This window comes from Bidens hawaiensis, unplaced genomic scaffold, assembly GCF_021521415.1.
Source record: "Bidens hawaiensis isolate Kalapana, Puna unplaced genomic scaffold, B.hawaiensis_p1.1 tig00016968_1, whole genome shotgun sequence".
Taxonomy (NCBI): Eukaryota; Viridiplantae; Streptophyta; class Magnoliopsida; order Asterales; family Asteraceae; genus Bidens; species Bidens hawaiensis.
Window position 1 is genome coordinate 75,849 of NW_027492571.1, and position 18,350 is coordinate 94,198.

At 36.3% G+C, this 18,350-nt stretch overlaps 1 protein-coding gene and 1 pseudogene across 1 annotated transcript; both read left to right on the top strand.

Moving 5' to 3' along the window:
• The first annotated feature begins 3,597 nt into the window (after window positions 1-3,597).
• On the top strand, window positions 3,598-5,435 carry LOC143552655 (O-fucosyltransferase 23 pseudogene; annotated as a pseudogene).
• A 7,968-nt stretch (window positions 5,436-13,403) lies between these two features.
• Window positions 13,404-14,861, top strand: LOC143552635 (protein WHAT'S THIS FACTOR 1 homolog, chloroplastic-like). The gene has a single exon (XM_077042803.1). It carries the CDS (start codon window positions 13,614-13,616, stop codon window positions 14,859-14,861), a length of 1,248 nt encoding a protein of 415 aa, XP_076898918.1. The 5' UTR covers window positions 13,404-13,613.
• The last annotated feature ends 3,489 nt before the right edge of the window (window positions 14,862-18,350 follow it).

Consider the following 18,350-nt stretch of genomic DNA (forward strand, 5'->3'; position numbering starts at 1 on the left):
AGCAAGTAATGAGTGTCGGTGAAACCATTGCCAATGCGATCGGGCTCCGGCCACTACGACGGTCGTATGATCATACTATAATGAGATTATGTTGGACCTCTCCGAATGCGATTCAAGTAAGCAAGTAAGCAAATAGCAAGTAACAAACAGTCATTCAATTGATACACAACACAAAGATCACAGTTTGCGTTTGAGAAATAATAAGATAAATAATTTGATAAATGGTACGCAAGTGTCCCCAAAACATTTGAAAACAAGTAAAATAGAGGAGTGATTACTCACCTGATAAGAGGAATGAAATACCAATGAGGATGATGAGAGAAGTAAGCCCTTCGGGATATAGCGACAAGGATTCCTATTTATATAGGATAATATAAATTAATTATAAATGATTTAACATAATTTAATCTTATGAGTTATTAACAAGTAAGATAATGCGTATAATAGATTTGGGATTTCGATGTTATTGATCTGTCGATTTATTTCTACGGTTATTGTTATTAGTAAAGAATTCATTACTTATGCTTCATGAAATTGAACTTATAAATAATTAGTTTAAATCTTACCCAAGATGCATTTACGATAATATGAATATAAATAAATGGATAATTTTAATAATAATAATAATACGTAACTAATTGTATTAATATAAATGTATGTATAAGTATAAGTAAATAATTTTTCAACTAGCTATTATATATGAAATAATATTGTCTAATTAAGTATATCATAAATTATAAATAAATAGTTTATTTTAAATCCCCTAACGACAATACATGATGAAAATATATTAGTCATTATAATACTTTTGTTTAAAGAAAACAACACGTATATATATATGTTTATACATGTATATATATAGTTATACAATTTTATAAAAATGTTTAAGGACGAGAACCGTCAATAATGACGTCGGTTTATAGTTAAAATAATATTAATTTGTTATGAAAAATTACTTATAGTATATACATTTTTATATATATATATACGACACTTGTAATGAAAAAAAATAGATTATCTAGACAAGACGTAGCTCTAAGATATCGGTTTTGATAAGATAATATTTATTAAATATTTATATCAATTAAAAGAAAACTCTTAAATGACTTAGATGTAAAATAACAAAAAGGTAAACAAATAAATACATGGCCGAGGCTCGAACCTGCGCCCCTCTCGCCGGCACAGAACTTGAGCCCAAATGCACCCACCAGCTGCGCTAGGGTGCTCCATCTTGTCAAAACGCAAAACAAATTTTAAAGGCAGGAGCAAGATTAAACCCCAATTGAGCTTATGAAGCCTAGATCTACAATCTGTTAATTCGTTGCTTAATCAACCATAGGTTTAATGATTTATGGATCCAGACGATAAGAAGATATGTAACAATTACCAGAAACGATGTGGTATAGATGGTGAACGAGATACCCACCCCAGCCGCAGCTCAAACACGGACGGGCTTGAAGACTGTTGTATATCAATTGATCTTAGGGATTTGATTTCAGCCGCGTTTAATTGCATTCTTATCATGTTTGTATAGTAATTTATGAAACGATACTATTAATTCCTAATTGCTTTGCGAGATCAATACCATAATTATAACGATGATTAAGGCACAACAGGTTACGGGTTGGGAATAAACGAGTATGGATGGTGGGTTTGGATCAAAGGTTAAACGGGTTATAGATGATAATAAACTAATTTTGCACTTTTAGTCCCTGAAATATAGAAATGAAAGCATAAATATATAATAATTTAGTTTAGGATAAGTTTTGCCAAAATAAGGAAGTTGTATATATATTTTAAATAAGTAATAATAATATTATAATAATTAGTTTATTCGATAAACGTGATAAAATTTCCCGAACATTGAAAAGGTTCGGGTAACGGTTGATAAAATAACAATTTAAAATTCGAATTGTTACATTAAAAATGTTAATATGTGAATAACCGGTGAGCATAAAAGTATATTTTTTATTCATAAAGATCAAAACCGTAACATGAACTAGGACATAATGTTCTTTTGAATACGAGCCTGAACCGAGTTTTGGCTTGTTTAAGGTCTTCCTTAAAATAGCTCAAGCCAAGCGAAGCCGATCTCGATCTTTAAATTCTGTTTATGAGCCAAGCTCGAATAGTGTAATACTCGGGCTCGACTCGACTTAACTTGTTAGCACCTCTATTTATAAAAAAATATTATTTTTATATACGTGAAGTATATTGTATATTTGTATATATTGGACAGTGTTGTATAAATCGTTAGTCTCTAGCCTAGCCGGGCGATGAGGTGAAGATTATCGATTAATCGGGATGAATAGGGGATTAACTGGAATTTATTAGGACTAATCAGGATTTACTAGGGATGGCAACGGGGCGGTTTCGGGGCGGGGAATGCCAATCCCATACCCGCCCCGGTTTACAAAACCCATTACCAAAACCGTCTAAAAACCCGCGGGGACTAAACGGGGAATCCCCATCGGGGATTCGGGGAAAACCGCGGGTATTCGGGGAACCCGTCTAGCATAAATGGTTTTTAAACGGGCTAAATTCCCCGTGGGGATCCCCATTTAACCGTCGGGTTCACCGTTTAAAACCCGATTGTAAGAAAATGATACAAAATTACAATACAATATTAATACACAAAAAGTTCAATATCCAAACACATTACACATACAAAAGACATTATTAATACATAAAAATGTTTATTTCTCCCATCACAACGGAAATTAACTTCATGATTGATCCTTCTTACACGTCCATACCGCACCCATTCAACCATTCAAACACTTGTCACGCCGGATTGCTATGATAATCAAACATTAACATATTAATTGGAAACTATATAAGAATCAATGTTAAACCATATTAAAATGTAAACGATAAACCATATATATATGTATTACCTCAATACCATCGTCACAATCATATTCAATAGTTTGGCAATATGCCTCGGAGGTTGTTCTAGGGTTAGGGTAAATGGCCAAATGGGAAAGTAGGAAACTGGTTTTAAACGGGTATACGGGAAAATGGGTTAGGCAGCCTTATTGGGAAAATAAATAATAAATAATATATTATATATAAATATAAAAATTATATTTAATTAAACGGGTTTTAAACGGGTATACGGGGCGGGTATACGGGGCGGGTACAGGCTATACCATACCCGCCCCGAACCCGATTAACTTAAACGGGGAAAACCCGAACCCGGACCCGTCCCCGATTAAGTGTCCCCGAACCCGCCCCGTTCGGGGCGGGTTTCGGTTTTCCCCATCGGGTTTGGGTTTTTTTGCCATCCCTAGGATTTACCATTATTAATTGATAATTAATCGAGTTTAATCAACACCTAGTCTGGATTTTATAAGAAAGGTATTCATTGTCCAATAGTGAAAGTTACCTACGCGAAGTTAAGGTTGTACTAGGGAAGGTACACTAACAAAAGTAGTTAACCCACCCACGCTACATACAATATACTTTCATCATTTCATGCATATAAAAATAATATTATTTTTATTACTTTACGTAAATATTAAAAATACATAAATCAAGGCATAAATTATTATTAGATTGACTTAACTCTGTGGTACCCATTCACATGGCTCGAAATTGCAGCGGCTTCAAATGTGTTTAAGCCACTAATATTGCACGCGTTAACTTTGTCAACTTTGACGGGCTTATTATTCTTTACCAACTTTGTCAATTTAATATTATTAATTATCACTTTCAAATACAAAAGTTGTTTTAACTTTTTGTTATAATATAAGTTTAACCCTCAAATTGCCATATTTAATATATTAATATAATAATATTCATGAGACGTTTTGAGAAATTTGTAGATCAAAACAGGTTGTCAAGATGGTGATGGGTTGTTGTTCTTTGTTATATAGCTTTCAAACTTTAAAGATTATTATTATTATTAATACTTTTGTTCTTCTTTGTTTTTGTTCATATAATTCTTCTTCCAAATTCACATAATTGTTCTTGATTTTTGGATCATCGGTTACGGGTTCATCGGTTTGGATTAGTTAAGGTGAGTGATCTTGTTCTTTGATTATGATTATGATTATTATTGAATTTGGTTAGTATTCATTTTCTTAGAAATGAGTTTTTGAGTCTATGATGGATTTGTTAAAGTTGAAGCATGTGAATTCTTTGGTGTCCATATGTGTGTTCTTGTTTGTGATGGTTTTGATAATCAGAACTCTTGAACCGTCTAGCTCGATTCATGTTAGTCGGTTTAGAGACAACGAATTTGAGTTATTGAAACATGGGAATGAAAGAATGAAGTTCTTAGAGGTGCCTCAAATTGTTTGGGGATTGAATAATCAAAAGATTGCTTTTGCAAGAGCTTGTTTGACTGCAAGAATGTTGAATAGGTCACTTCTAATGCCTAGCTTAAGCGCGTCTTTGTTCTACAAGGAAATTGATCGGTTGGAGCCTATTTCGTTTGATAAAGTCTTCAACTTTGAGAGGTTTAATTCGCTTTGTGATGGGTTCGTGCGTGTGAATCAGTATTCTGATATTGGGAATCGAAGTGACTTACTCGAGGTTCAAAAGGGTAGTGGTAGGAGATGGACGGTTGAGAGAGATCTTGATCAGTTGAAAGAGTTTAGCAAACAAGATTATGATGTGTATGAGACGATTAGAATAACGTGGAAGAACCCGTTTCTATGGCATGATCATTGGCCGGTTAGTGATTATGCGAAGGTGCTTGAATGTTTGGTTTTCGTGGATGAAATATCTAACGAAGCTATCAAAGTCGTGACAAAGATTAGAGAGTTTGGAAGTGAAATAAAACACGATTCTTCGTATCAAACACCATATGTAGCAATCCATATGAGGATCGAAAAAGATTGGATGATACATTGTAAAAATAGAGAACATAGAGCAAATTTATCGAACATTTGTAGTAGTAAAGAGGAGATTACGACTAGGGTAGCAAACATTCCGGCCCTAAAACCACCTACGATTCTTTATCTAGCCGTGGCTACTGAACTTCTCGAGGATGATACGATCTTAAATGGTTGGAAAGAAGGTATGCACCCTGTTGACAAGGAGCGATTAGGGTTAACAGAGTTTTACAAGAATCACTCATATCTGATTCAAGCAGCAATAGACTATGAAGTTTGTTTAAAAGCCGATGTGTTTGTGGGGAATAGTTATTCCACGTTTTCTAGTCTTTTGGTTCTCGAGAGAACTCAAAAGATAATGAAAACGGGAGTTTCACACGCATGTGGAAACGACGTCAGATGGCCTTCGTATGCTTATAACATCGAAGGGGAATCCGGCGGTCCACAATTATGGGTTACAAATTTATCTGATTCTAGCTTAAAAGCTATTAGTTATGGTTCAAGTAGTGTTTCATGCTGAGTAGTTTAAAGAGGTTGGATCATATTTGGATTCAGCTAGTTAGTATTGTCTGACTATTCTTTTGTTGATATATTAAAATATTAAATTTTCAACACAATTTTTTTTTGAAGAGTCTAATAATTTATGCTCTAATTGTATCTTGTATTTAAAATTATTATTGTTATTTGTACTTGTTCTTTATGTATATCATCAAAATATAACCTTGAAAACATAGAGCTCAAATATCACTTCACTTGTTCAACAGATTTGTCCCTTAAAACATATTATTTACTACAATATTCTAGCATATCATGTGTATGTGTTATATCGTGTTATTTGCTGTTTATGCGTCGTTGTAGATATTGATTTATTAGGTATTTTTTATTGCGTGTAGCGAACATAATGTTTTTATTAAAATGAACAAAGTTTTTATTTTTATCAAACAAGGAGATCCTTAATTTTAAGTCACTCTAATTCTTGAATCTGTCAACCGTCAATATAGCGTATTAAAAACGTAAATTAATTTTGAGTCACTATCCTTGCTTCATGATATTTGCTATTATAAGTGGAATAAGCAAAATGTTATGTCTACAAAAATTGTTTCATATTTGTTACAATTTCTTACTTAAACTCATAAGATTTAACATCCAAAATTTATTTTATATGGAGAATAAAATAAGAACAAATATATTATTACAAAAGCATAAAATAACAAGTGTGTGCATTTATGTGAACTTAAGGAATAATAGTATAAAACAATTAACCATGTTTTTCGGTCGTTAATAACTAGACAAGTCTATTATTCTCAAATAATATAATACAAATTTATTTCCAAATTGACCAAAACACCCTCTTCATATGTTTATGTCCGATGAGATCCCGAGGACAGAACTGTCATTTTGCAAGGCTGCGAACTAGGCAACTACTTTTTTAAGTTGTCATCAATACGACATCATTGGTCCCCATAGTTCAACTAGACGTTATTTTTCACATTTACGTCGAAACGAATTCGCTTAGATTCACTGCATTTTCTTTTAATTTTGGTACCGTAACAATGTGACGGAAATCAGCTGAACTTGCGTAGACTCACCGCCTCAACTTTCGAGATCGGCAATGCTTAGATCTTCCCAATGCCAGAGTGTTACCGACTAACGTCACTCAGTTGATCCAACTAAAATTTTATATGTTTTTGTTTTATTTTTGGTTTTTAGTTCCTGTGTCACAACACACTTAACTGAAACCGGTCGAATTTGCCTTGGCTTAACGTCTTAACGCTCAGGACCGACAACGTTTAGGTTTATCATCACCTGGAACACTAGTTGTATATAAAAGGGGAATTCGAATAGCAAAATGAGTGTTTTGAATATACAATGTTTAAATATAACGATAAACTAAAACAATTTTTTTAACATTGTTTGAAACATTTGTGAAACTGAATGTCAACCGATACTGATTTTGACTTTGCAGGCCTGGCTCGTCTGTGAGCATCATCAACAAGGAATCCCGTCACTGTAAAAAGAACTCCATTGAGACAGGTACTCAGGTTTGAAACCTGAGATCTCAAAGATCTCAAACCTTAATCATCACCCCAAATGCAAGGTGAGAATAAGAAAGGGTTTAGCTAATGGAGATATTAACTCTTCCGGGAACCAATAACGCGTAAACCATGTCAAACCGAGACCGATCCATTCAATGAGGCAAAACTCGTTTATTTAAGTTAAGTGATGTAAATGAAACATATATAAATTGTAGCTAAGTTTGAATTTGAAGATTTTTTTATCTTTTATTAATTTATTTTCTTATTTAAATTATTTAACAATCGCTTTTTTGTGTCCGTTCATCATTATATGTATTATTAGTTATCTCTAAGGTGAAACTTTGAATACCTAGAGAATTGTCGTTCTCATTAGTTAGTTGTTAATGAATTAATCTTCTGAGAAACCTTAGGTGTTTGAAGTTTCATAGCCGTTTAGTTTACTAAACCGAACTATAATTTATATGCGTTTAGTTCATTTTACTTCTTTTTATTGGACGGCAAGGTAATTATAAAATTACTAGTTTGACCCTCTCGTATTACGGGAATTTATTTAAAGGTTTGTTTTTAATCGTTTTGCTATTTTATGATGATTATTTTATTTTTTAACGTAATTTTGTTTTAATTTAATACATATATATTAGTTTGTTATTATATTGTTTAACGTTTGGGTTTTATCATTTGAGATGTTTAAGTTTTTTAGATTTTTAACGAACAAACATAAACGAACACGAGCATGTTGATTTTTTTAAATGTACAAACATTAACACAAATATTTGTCTAATGAAAAAAGAGGTGTTGATGTAGTTGACTATGGTGGGTAGTATTGGAAGTTAACCGACAATGGAGATGATAGACCAGCAACGAAGAACATGTAAAGCAAACAAATTAAATTAGGGTTTGATAATTAAAGTGTTTATCAATAAATAAGATTTTATAACTCATGAGAGCTATTAGAGTTTGGTAAGACACATAACATGTGAATATTATTCTTAGATAATGAATGAGTTATTTCACAAATAAATAAGATGCTATAACCCGTTTAAGGGTTATCCGAGTTTGGTGAGATCCATGACCCGTGAAAATTATTGTTTGCTTATGAAATAGTTTTGTAAATAAATGAGATGTTACAACCCATTTAAATACTATCCGGGTTTGGTGAGACCCATACCCGCGAATTCGGGTCAAATGCATGAGAAGCCTCCATTTATAAATCAAACAATCTGGTGTCTCTAGAGAATGGGGGGAACAACCTGAGAGCGACACCTAGATTTTATGGTAGACAATTATATAGATAGTTAGATTAAAAGAAAAGTGCTAGCAAGGAGTTAGACTAGTACAAGGAATAAAATCAAAACGTTACATTAAACGAACGCTAATATTCCCAAACTAAGTAACCAGACACTATCTTTGATCCAAAGAAACACATTTGCCTTAGTCTCCTTTATAATTTTCTTCACATTCTTTTTGTAGTTGAAGATTTTATCTTTACTATCCTCCCAAGTATATAAAAGTGTAACCAAGATCATATACATACCCATTTTTTTGTACGCCTTATTTTCGCGAGTGACTTCATGAATTGCAACTTGTGTTTAACCGCATAAAATCAAAACAATGTTAAGGGGTCTTTGACAGTTGCTTGCATTTTCCTCACCTTCACAATTCTTTTTGTCATATACTTTCTAATATACTCTAAACATGTTGCTTGTCCTTGTCCCTTTCTCCAGCCAGTTGTTTGTTGAAAGATTCACATAGGTCGTTCAATATCATATCACACTGTTTGTTGAAAGATTCACATAGGTTGTTCAATATCATATTACACTTTTCCCTTCCTGACATATGTGATCTTGACTAACTTTTAGGTGGGAATTCATTAAGCTAGGCAAACAAATCAAGATTAACTTTCTTTATCTCCTCCATGGCATTGATGAAGTAGAGGACAAAATCGGTAGGCACTGTCCTATAAAACATGCCTTTAAACACATTTCCACGCTTTCCTCGAGTTTTCAAGAATGTGTCTATAACAAAGCCTATGCTCGGCCCTAAGGAAAACCTTTTTAAGAGCTGGAATGAGTCCCTACAAGTTTTCAAGATAACACTCTGATATACTATTAGTTTGCATATAACTTGTAAAAAAAGTTAAATGAAGACCAACCTTTCGTCAGTCACTAATAAAAGTGAAATTACCATCAGTTGGCAAGTCAAGATCATCTCCAAGGTTCTTTAAGAAGCAACTCCATGACGGGTAACATTTAGCTTCCATAACTGCAAAGGCAGCTGGATATAGACAATTGTTACCATCCACACCAACAATAGTCAATTTCTTACCCGAATATTTCCTTTTCATGAAAAATCCATCTAACACAAGAAGTTCTTTCCAAAGCATTTTAAAACCTCTAATAAACCAACAAAACGTATATAAATTCTCTTGAATTACCTAATAGGACTGCTAGTTCATCAATATAGGATCTTAGGATGATGTATTGTTTGGTGAAATCACCATCCTTCTTATTTCTAGCTACTTTCTTAGCTCTTCTCACCTTTGCTTCTGATACTTGGACTTGGTGCTTATGCTGAATTTTTTCCTTTAAAGATTTTGCAGCTATGTTGGGATTGGTTTCAACTCCGAATCTATCTCCTTGGCTATTGTCGACATGGTGTATAGACCAATAGATATACTTTTAAGACACTAACGTTGGTGAGGGATGGTCTTCACACACCAACCGTCTCGAATGGAGGCTCTTGAGATCTGCATTGCCTAAGGGCAAGTGGGTTTAATGTGTCGTTTTGGTACATGTTTACATTTGGAGTTTTCCTCACTTGCCACATTTGACCCTTAACCATCAATCAAACTGGGATTTGTACCAAAACATATAACTTTATAACTTAACGGATCATTTTTTTAATGTAAAGATCTCTTCTTGCATTAACATCATAACATTTAACCATCACATTCAACTCGTCCTTCGTTTGTATTAGTTGACCAACATAGAAAGGACAATAGTCATTCACGTTACTAGTTTTGCTTTCCCTTAAACTTCCTTACCACATTATTCAACACACTCATACTCTCTTCATCAGAGCTTTCATAATCGTTCATGTCCGAATTTAACCGACTTCTATCTCTATTATGATCCGTGTCTTCTTCCACATTATAATCAACAACAACTTTATATAGCCTCATGTCAACTTCTACTTCCTCCAAAGGATTTTTCAAAATCTGCTTTATTATCAGGATCTCAGTCACTACCATATGATCCATCGTATTCATCATTATCTTCTTCATCACCATCTCAACCATCACCACCACACAATTATGCCTCACCCTCAATTTGTCTGGCTTCTTTGTATGGAACGATTTCACGCTAGCAAATCCTGAATTTTGTATCACATTGGTTTGGCCATGTACATACATTTGAACAATGTTATGACCACCTCTAACACAAATTACATACTCATTCAAACTGGTAAGCTTCATCCAAAGGCTTAAGATCCAAATTTAAACAAACATACGATTCTTTGTAATGAAAATAAAAATCTTGACCACGAACCATATTGTAACATACAAACAACTTATTTCAACATACATAGTCAGGGAAGCTTATTTTACCTCCCTCGTAACTTAATTCCCGATGATTAATGAACTCACCTCCATGGAACCATTTTACGGTAAACATTGTGCTACTATCACCTGTAAGTACCATTAATCAATCAATAAAACTAATAAATTGACATTTGTGGTAAAAACATAACCACTAGTCATTACCGTATAGATCATCGAGCTCATAATACTCATTTTCAGGCCTTATAATGTATGAACCAGCCTCCATGTTGATGATCAATTGAAGAATCGAGCTTGTAATTACGAGGATACAGAAAGGATATGACGACGAAGACCATATTTTGACCTACCTTTTCGTCTAAATTAGAGGATGGAAGTGTATAACAATGTTTTGTGTGCAAAAAAAAAACAATTATGCCCTTGCTGTCAATGGGACATATGGCAAGATCAATATTGTGGCTGCCTGTAAACTACGATGACACGTATCACTTAATTTGAGAATGAGAGATGTATAGTGTCCCCGCTCATATAGCACAGAGGCACAAATCATAATTTTCTCCTAAACATTTTATATCACTAACCCATATTTTAACCTTGTTTTTGCATTGTTCTCATTTTCTTCCTCATTATTCACATTGATGAATACATCAACCACAATCTATTAGCTCCGCCAATTTTATTTGTGTTTGTTTGTGTTCGTGAACCGTTTGTGAACACGTTCGTTTCCTTAACTAACAGACGCAAACATGAAATCTCGTTCGATAAGTGTTCTTAAACACATTATTTTCTTAACAAACGAACATGAACGAGACCTTATTCGTGTCCGTTCGCAGCACGACCAACCGACATTCATGGTTTGGCTGTTCAGTTTTCTCGGTTTAGCGTTTTAGACAAAAACAAAATCAAACGCGTAGTTTTGCATTGAATTTTAAATCAACGATAAAAATTGTTCATGAATCTTAAATATATATATATAAGCGAAACCTTTAAAAAATCTCTGGTTGCTCCATACATTTCCTCAAGAAAAATATTATTTATAATTAAGAAACAATTTTATGGTAAAAGAATAAGCGGGTCTTGGGTCTCACGAAACCCAGATATTTTTTAAACCGGGTTATAAAATCTCATTTATTTATGAAACATTTTATCATCAAACTTTAAGTATATTATTAACTTTTATAAATAAATATAACTAAAATTTAAAAAATATATAAATATTATACACGAATTTATAAAACAACCCCGTAATATGGGGAATAAAAACTAGTATAATTTATATACACGTAACTCGAGCGCCCAGTTTACACGATTGGTTTCAAGTTTCACTATCGTCAGTCAAACCGTTAAAACCGAACCGTCAACTCAATCCATGGGTTTAGAGTTAGACGGGTCAATTACACCCCTATGGGTATCCCGTATACCCGCTACAACTTTTAAACTGGACGTTTAATGAATCAACAACAATCGATGACGATTCAGGTACGTGATTATCGACAAAAGTTTGTTCATTCGATCTAATTGGTTTGTATTGCTTAAAGTTGATTAATGATTAATAATAATAATTAAGTGCATATTGAATCCCATGGATTTAGGGTAAATTATAACTTTATGTTTATAGGTTAATAACTATTATATCTGAGGTGTAATTTATACCCAATGTTAGGATGAAATGAAATTAATATCAATATAGTTGTCAAAGGCGCAAAGCGCACTCAAAAAGCTCGAATAAAACTAGCTAAAAAAACTTAATTTGAAACAACTTGAGCTGAGTTGGCTCATCTTTGTAGGGTCATGGCTCGTCTCGATCTTAGGCTTGTTTAACTTTAAAATCGAGCTCGAGCCTAGCTGAGCTGCCTCATCTAATTTCGAGCTCGAACCCACTCTCGCTCGACTCGTTTCCAGCTCATTTTTGTATGTTTCGGGCCAATTTGCCGAGATTTTTAGGATTTGGCTAGAATCTTACCAAAATACGTCCGGAATCTCGGCGATGAATTGCCTGAGGGACTAGGCACACGCCCGGAGGGCTTTTGACAATGTAGATTTTTAAAGTTTATATAGCTGATTCTATCTTAGGGGTGTAAACAAGCTGAGCCCGAGCTCGGCTCATTTTGACAGCTTGACTTACAAGGACTCGATCTCTTTTCCTAAAGTGAGTTGTTTTTTCAAGCTTGGGCTGGGCTTTATTTTAATTTATTAATTAATTTTTATATATTTTGTGAAAAAACTTAAACGAGAGTAAGCTCGGTTCAAGCTCGTTTATCACCTTAAACAAGCCAAACCTCGGCTCGAGTTCGGTTGTGATGTGAAGTGTAAGCATAATACACAAGGCATGTTATGGCTCGACAAGCCTAAACGAGCTTCATATACAAGGCTCAAGCTTGGGCTCGATAACTAAACGAGCTTTATTTGAGGCTCGAGCTCAAAAAAGCTCGGCTTGTTTCAAGCTTTTTATCGATCTGAGCTCGTGTAGGTTGCGAGCAGCTCGGCTTGTTTCAAGCTTTTTATTTTTGTAGTCTCTGGTAGAAGATAAAGATATAGTCTTGGGTACTGATGTATACTAATGTTATATTTTTGGTATATTAAGTTTGCACCATAGATTCTATCAATTGAAATAAGTCAAACAAATATTTCACTTTTATTCAAAAACCGAAAACCGAATTTGTTACCTGTGCATTAAAAGGAAAGTTAGTGCATAGTTTTATTTTTTATTTTATTTTTTTTGTTATCAAATTCTTTCATGTGAAAGGCTAAATAGGCATGCCTGAACCAGTTTGTGTAGATATAATATATGTATTTGTCATTTTGGTTGTTGAAACCTGTTATATGATCCAAACCAAATCGGCCATTTTTTAGAACGAACGGTTTTTACCAGTATCCATTTTGTCAAACCTGTTCTGACCCGAACCATATTGACCATTTTTTTAAAACGACATGTTTTGACCCGTATCCATTTTTTGTCAAAACTTGTTCTGTTCCGAACCAAATGACCGTTTTTTAAAACATGTTTTGACCCAAACCCGTTCTGACCCGTTATCCCGTCCAGCCAGCCTGCCCGTTTTGCCATGCAGACTTTAAAGAATAGTAGCAGAAAGTTGCAGTTTTTATATTACAGTATTTTTGTTTTTTGTTTTTCATTTTTTATTATTAATTTAAACAGGGCTAGGTACTGGTAAAACAATGAAGATACAAAGTAAGAAGCTTTTGATCAACATTCACGCGCAAAATCCGAATCTTCAACTTCTTCGAAGATTCTCGCTATGGTCAATGAAAAAAGACCCCGATCTCGAAGCCGCCTTGACAAGAAACCGCAGATGGATCATAAACAATCAGATTAAAAACATAATCTTAAGATGTCCCGATCACGAAACATCCGTTAACTTCCTGCAAAAAAATTTCAAAACTCTTGATCTTCAAGGCAAAGCCTTAAACTGGCTCAAAAAATACCCGTGCTGCTTCGAAACGTATCTCAAACACGATGAATATTATTGCAGGTTAACCAAAAAGATGATGTTTTTAGTACAAGAAGAAGAAACTGTTAGAGATATTCAAGAACCAGTTCTTGTTCAACGGTTAGCGAAGTTGTTAATGATGGTTTATAATCATAAACTCAACGTCTCGAAACTAAACGAATTCAAGAATAATCTAGGGTTACCGGATGATTATTTGATACGAATCATACCGAAATATCTTGATACGTTCCGGGTCGTTAATTATGGCGGGAGAAAGAATTCGATGGAGATCGAGCTCGTTAAGTGGGACCCCGAGTTAGCGGTTTCCATAATCGAAAAGAGGTGTCGAGAACCGGGTTCGAACCCGTCATTCCCGTGCTCGTTACCGTCCACTTGGGTTAAATCATGGGAGAAATTTCGTGAATTTGATTCGTTACCGTACATTTCACCGTATACGGATCCGGGTCGGGTACTACACGGGTCGAAGGAATCGGAGAAACGAACGATCGGGTTGTTACACGAGTTTTTGTCGCTTACGTTATGGAAGAAAGCGTCGATTATGAAGTTAGGACATTTTAAGCGGGAATTTCAACTACCCGAGAAACTAAACGTTTTGCTGTTAAAGCATCCGGGGATATTTTACGTTTCGAACAAGTATCAGATTTATACGGTTTTACTACTAGAAGGGTATAACAGGTCGGGTTTGGTTGAAAAGGATCCGCTTGTTGTTGTGAAGGAGAAATTTGGAGAGTTGATGCAGGAGGGACTGCATGAGTATAATAGAAGGCGTCACGCGTTGAATTTAGAAAAGAAACGAAAAAAAGGCGTTGTGGCGGTGAAAGATGAGAAAGATGAACCGGTTTATGAACTGTCGGATGACGGTGACGGTGATGATGATGATAATCTGGGTGGGATATTTGATCCCGAGGAGAGAAAGCGGTTTTATAAAGTTTTGTTTGGAGAGAATGCACGATGAGTTTGTTATTCATGTTGTAGTGTTTATAGTTACTTGGTTAATGTATTCACATTTGATTATTTGAATAGTTTGTATGTCGTTTTTATCGTGCACTTTGCACTTTGCGTAGCGGTGATGTGGATGGAGGTTGGTGATGATGTCAGTTGTTTTTGATGGGCAACAACTAAGAGGTTCAATACGTGTTGGAACGTTGCTACTGAGCATGTAAAAATCCTGACTAGGTGCTGATTAATCGCTATGTGGTCAAGATCGGTCAAAGTTGTAAATTTTATGTATAAAATTTGGTATAAATATATATTTGAAAAATTACATATAAATTCCAGTCTGATTAATCCCTACTAATCCCGGTTAATCCATGCCCCTACTTCACTGACCGACTAGCGCCTAGCGATCTCTACAACACTTGCAACTGAGCAACCGAATTGCTGCTTCACGATTGAATTGATGGAGACCCAGGTTACGGTGGAGGTTTACAAAACCACTGATATTTGACCCGTAAATGGTCAAAACTGATATTTAATTCATAAGTGATAAAAAATGAGTACGAATCTTCACAAAGAAAAAACTTAAAATCCAGCGCAAATCAAACCAAAAGCATATTGCAACATACATCATTTTAAGGCATTCACAGTTAAAACAAATCAGTACCAATCTATAGTCAACTTTGACCAAAATAGTCAAATATTTTTTTCTCTAAACTTTATGCAGATGAAACAACCAAAAGGCCAATCTGTGTAGTTTATTATGGGAGAGTGGGATTTAAGATATAATAAGATGATGGTAATTGTAGGGGTATGGTACTAAACCCGGTTTTACGATCCTAAATTTATTATGTTTGGCTTATTTTATTATATGGACTAATACAATGTTATTGGGCTGAGGGGGTTTTGTGGAGGTAACCCTAACTGGGCTAGGCCCATTAGGGTACCATGATGGTGGCCATGAGACTCTCTATATAAGGAGGTCTCCACCTCCTTATCAAGGGGTGATGCTCAATAAGAGCCACCACCACTTTTTTGTGTCTGTAAACAAGAGATCTTTGAGATTTCTTAGCAGTCACCTCCACACCCCCAAAAAGCCATCGCAGGTCTCAAGCAGCTGGAGAAGAAGATCAAGACGTGGTTCGTTCATCTCGAAAATCCGTGGAAACATCGTCATGGATCAGGTCAGATTCATTTCATGCTTCGACATTGGCGCCATCCGTGGGACGGCAACGAACTACCCTTCGATCTTCATCTCGGCTGTCAGATCTCTCCCAGGAAAAACCCAGATCTGGAAGTTTACAGAAAAAGGCTTCAAGGCTTGTTCTATTAAAGATCAAAAAGATCCATAGATCTAAAAAGAGGCTTCCAGATCTGTGCAGAAAGAAACGGCCTGATTCGAATGATCAGGTCTCCGGATCTGTGATAGTTTTAAATCTGCTCCGAGCTTCAGATCTATCTAGGTCTGATTTACAGATCTAGGTCTAGATTACAGACCTGGATTTTAGGTCTAGAGTTGCAGATCTGACTCTAAAATTGCAGATCCAGAAATTACAAGACTTCCGCCGCCATGTACGCGCGCCTGCGGATTCTCACTCCGCAGCCGTGCACGTGCCGCCGCGGAAACCACCATCTGGGTTTTGCGCAAGAGACCTCCGCCATGCACGCGCACTCACGAGTCACCACTCCATCGCCGTGCATGCGCGCGTCAGGCCTCGCGCCAAACTTAAAGGTTGGGAATCCTCATAATATCCCATATGGCTACGCGCCAAACTTAAAGGTTGGGAATCCTCATAATATCCCATATGGCTACGCGCCAAACTTAAAGGTTGGGAATCCTCATAATATCCCACATGGCTACGCGCCAAACTTAAAGGTTGGGAATCCTCATAATATCCCACATGGCTACGCGCCAAACTTAAAGGTTGGGAATCCTCATAATATCCCGTATGGCTACGCGCCAAACTTAAAGGTTGGGAATCCTCATAATATCCCGTATGGCTACGCGCCAAACTTAAAGGTTGGGAATCCTCATAATATCCCGTATGGCTACGCGCCAAACTTCAAGGTTGGGAATCCTCATAATATCCCGTATGGCTACGCGCCAAACTTAAAGGTTGGGAATCCTCATAATATCCCGTATGGCTACGCGCCAAACTTAAAGGTTGGGAATCCTCATAATATCCCGTATGGCTACGCGCCAAACTTAAAGGTTGGGAATCCTCATAATATCCCGTATGGCTACGCGCCAAACTTAAAGGTTGGGAATCCTCATAATATCCCGTATGGCTACGCGCCAAACTTCAAGGTTGGGAATCCTCATAATATCCCGTATGGCTACGCGCCAAACTTCAAGGTTGGGAATCCTCATAATATCCCGTATAGCTACGCGCCAAACTTAAAGGTTGGGAATCCTCATAATATCCCGTATGGCTACGCGCCAAACTTCAAGGTTGGGAATCCTCATAATATCCCATATGGCTACGCGCCAAACTTCAAGGTTGAGAATCCTCATAATATCCCATATGGACACGCGCCAAACTTAAGGGTTGGGAATCCTCATACCACATGCTCATGCACCACATATGCTCACGCATCACATATGCTCACGCATATTACACATGCTTACGCATCACATATGCTCACGCATATTACACATATGCTCACGCATATCACAGTCTACGCGCACGCGCATGCAATATCTGCGCGCGGCGCGGGACATAAAGCCTACGCGCACGCGCATGCAACATCTACGCGTGGCGCATAACACAAAACCAAAGTCTACTCGCACGCGCATGCAACATCTGCGCGTGGCGCGGGACATAAAGTAGCTCGTAAGCCGCCTCACGCGCAAGCTCCACTATTATTACAGCTCGTAAGACGCCTCGCGCGCAAGCTTTTATTATTCATACAGCTCATAAGACGCCTCGCGCGCAAGCTGTTATTATTCTTTTAGCTCGTAAGACGCCTCGCGCGCAAGCTTTTATTATTCATACAGCTCATAAGACGCCTCGCGCGCAAGCTGTTATTATTCTTTTAGCTCGTAAGACGCCTCACGCGCAAGCTCCACTATTATTACAGCTCATAAGACGCCTCGCGCGCAAGCTGTTATTATTCTTTTAGCTCATAAGCCGCCTCGCGCGCAAGCTTTTATTATTCATACAGCTCATAAGACGCCTCGCGCGCAAGCTGTTATTATTCTTTTAGCTCGTAAGACGCCTCACGCGCAAGCTCCACTATTATTACAGCTCATAAGACGCCTCGCGCGTAAGCTGTTATTATTCTTATAGCTCGTAAGTCGCCTCACGCGCAAGCCTCATTATTATTATAGCTCGTAAGCCGCTACTCGCGCAAACTTTATTTTTCTTATAGCTCGTAAGCCGCAACTCGCGCAAGCTCCATTATTATTACAGCCCGTAAGCCGCCTCACGCGCAGGCTTTATTATTATTATAGCTCGTAAGCCGCAACTCGCGCAAGCTTTATTTTTCTCATAGCTCGTAAGCCGTA

What these genes read in the sequence shown, in the direction of transcription:
- LOC143552635 (XM_077042803.1), top strand. Translation starts at nt 13,614, where the DNA reads ATGAAGATACAAAGTAAGAAGCTTTTGATCAACATTCACGCGCAAAAT.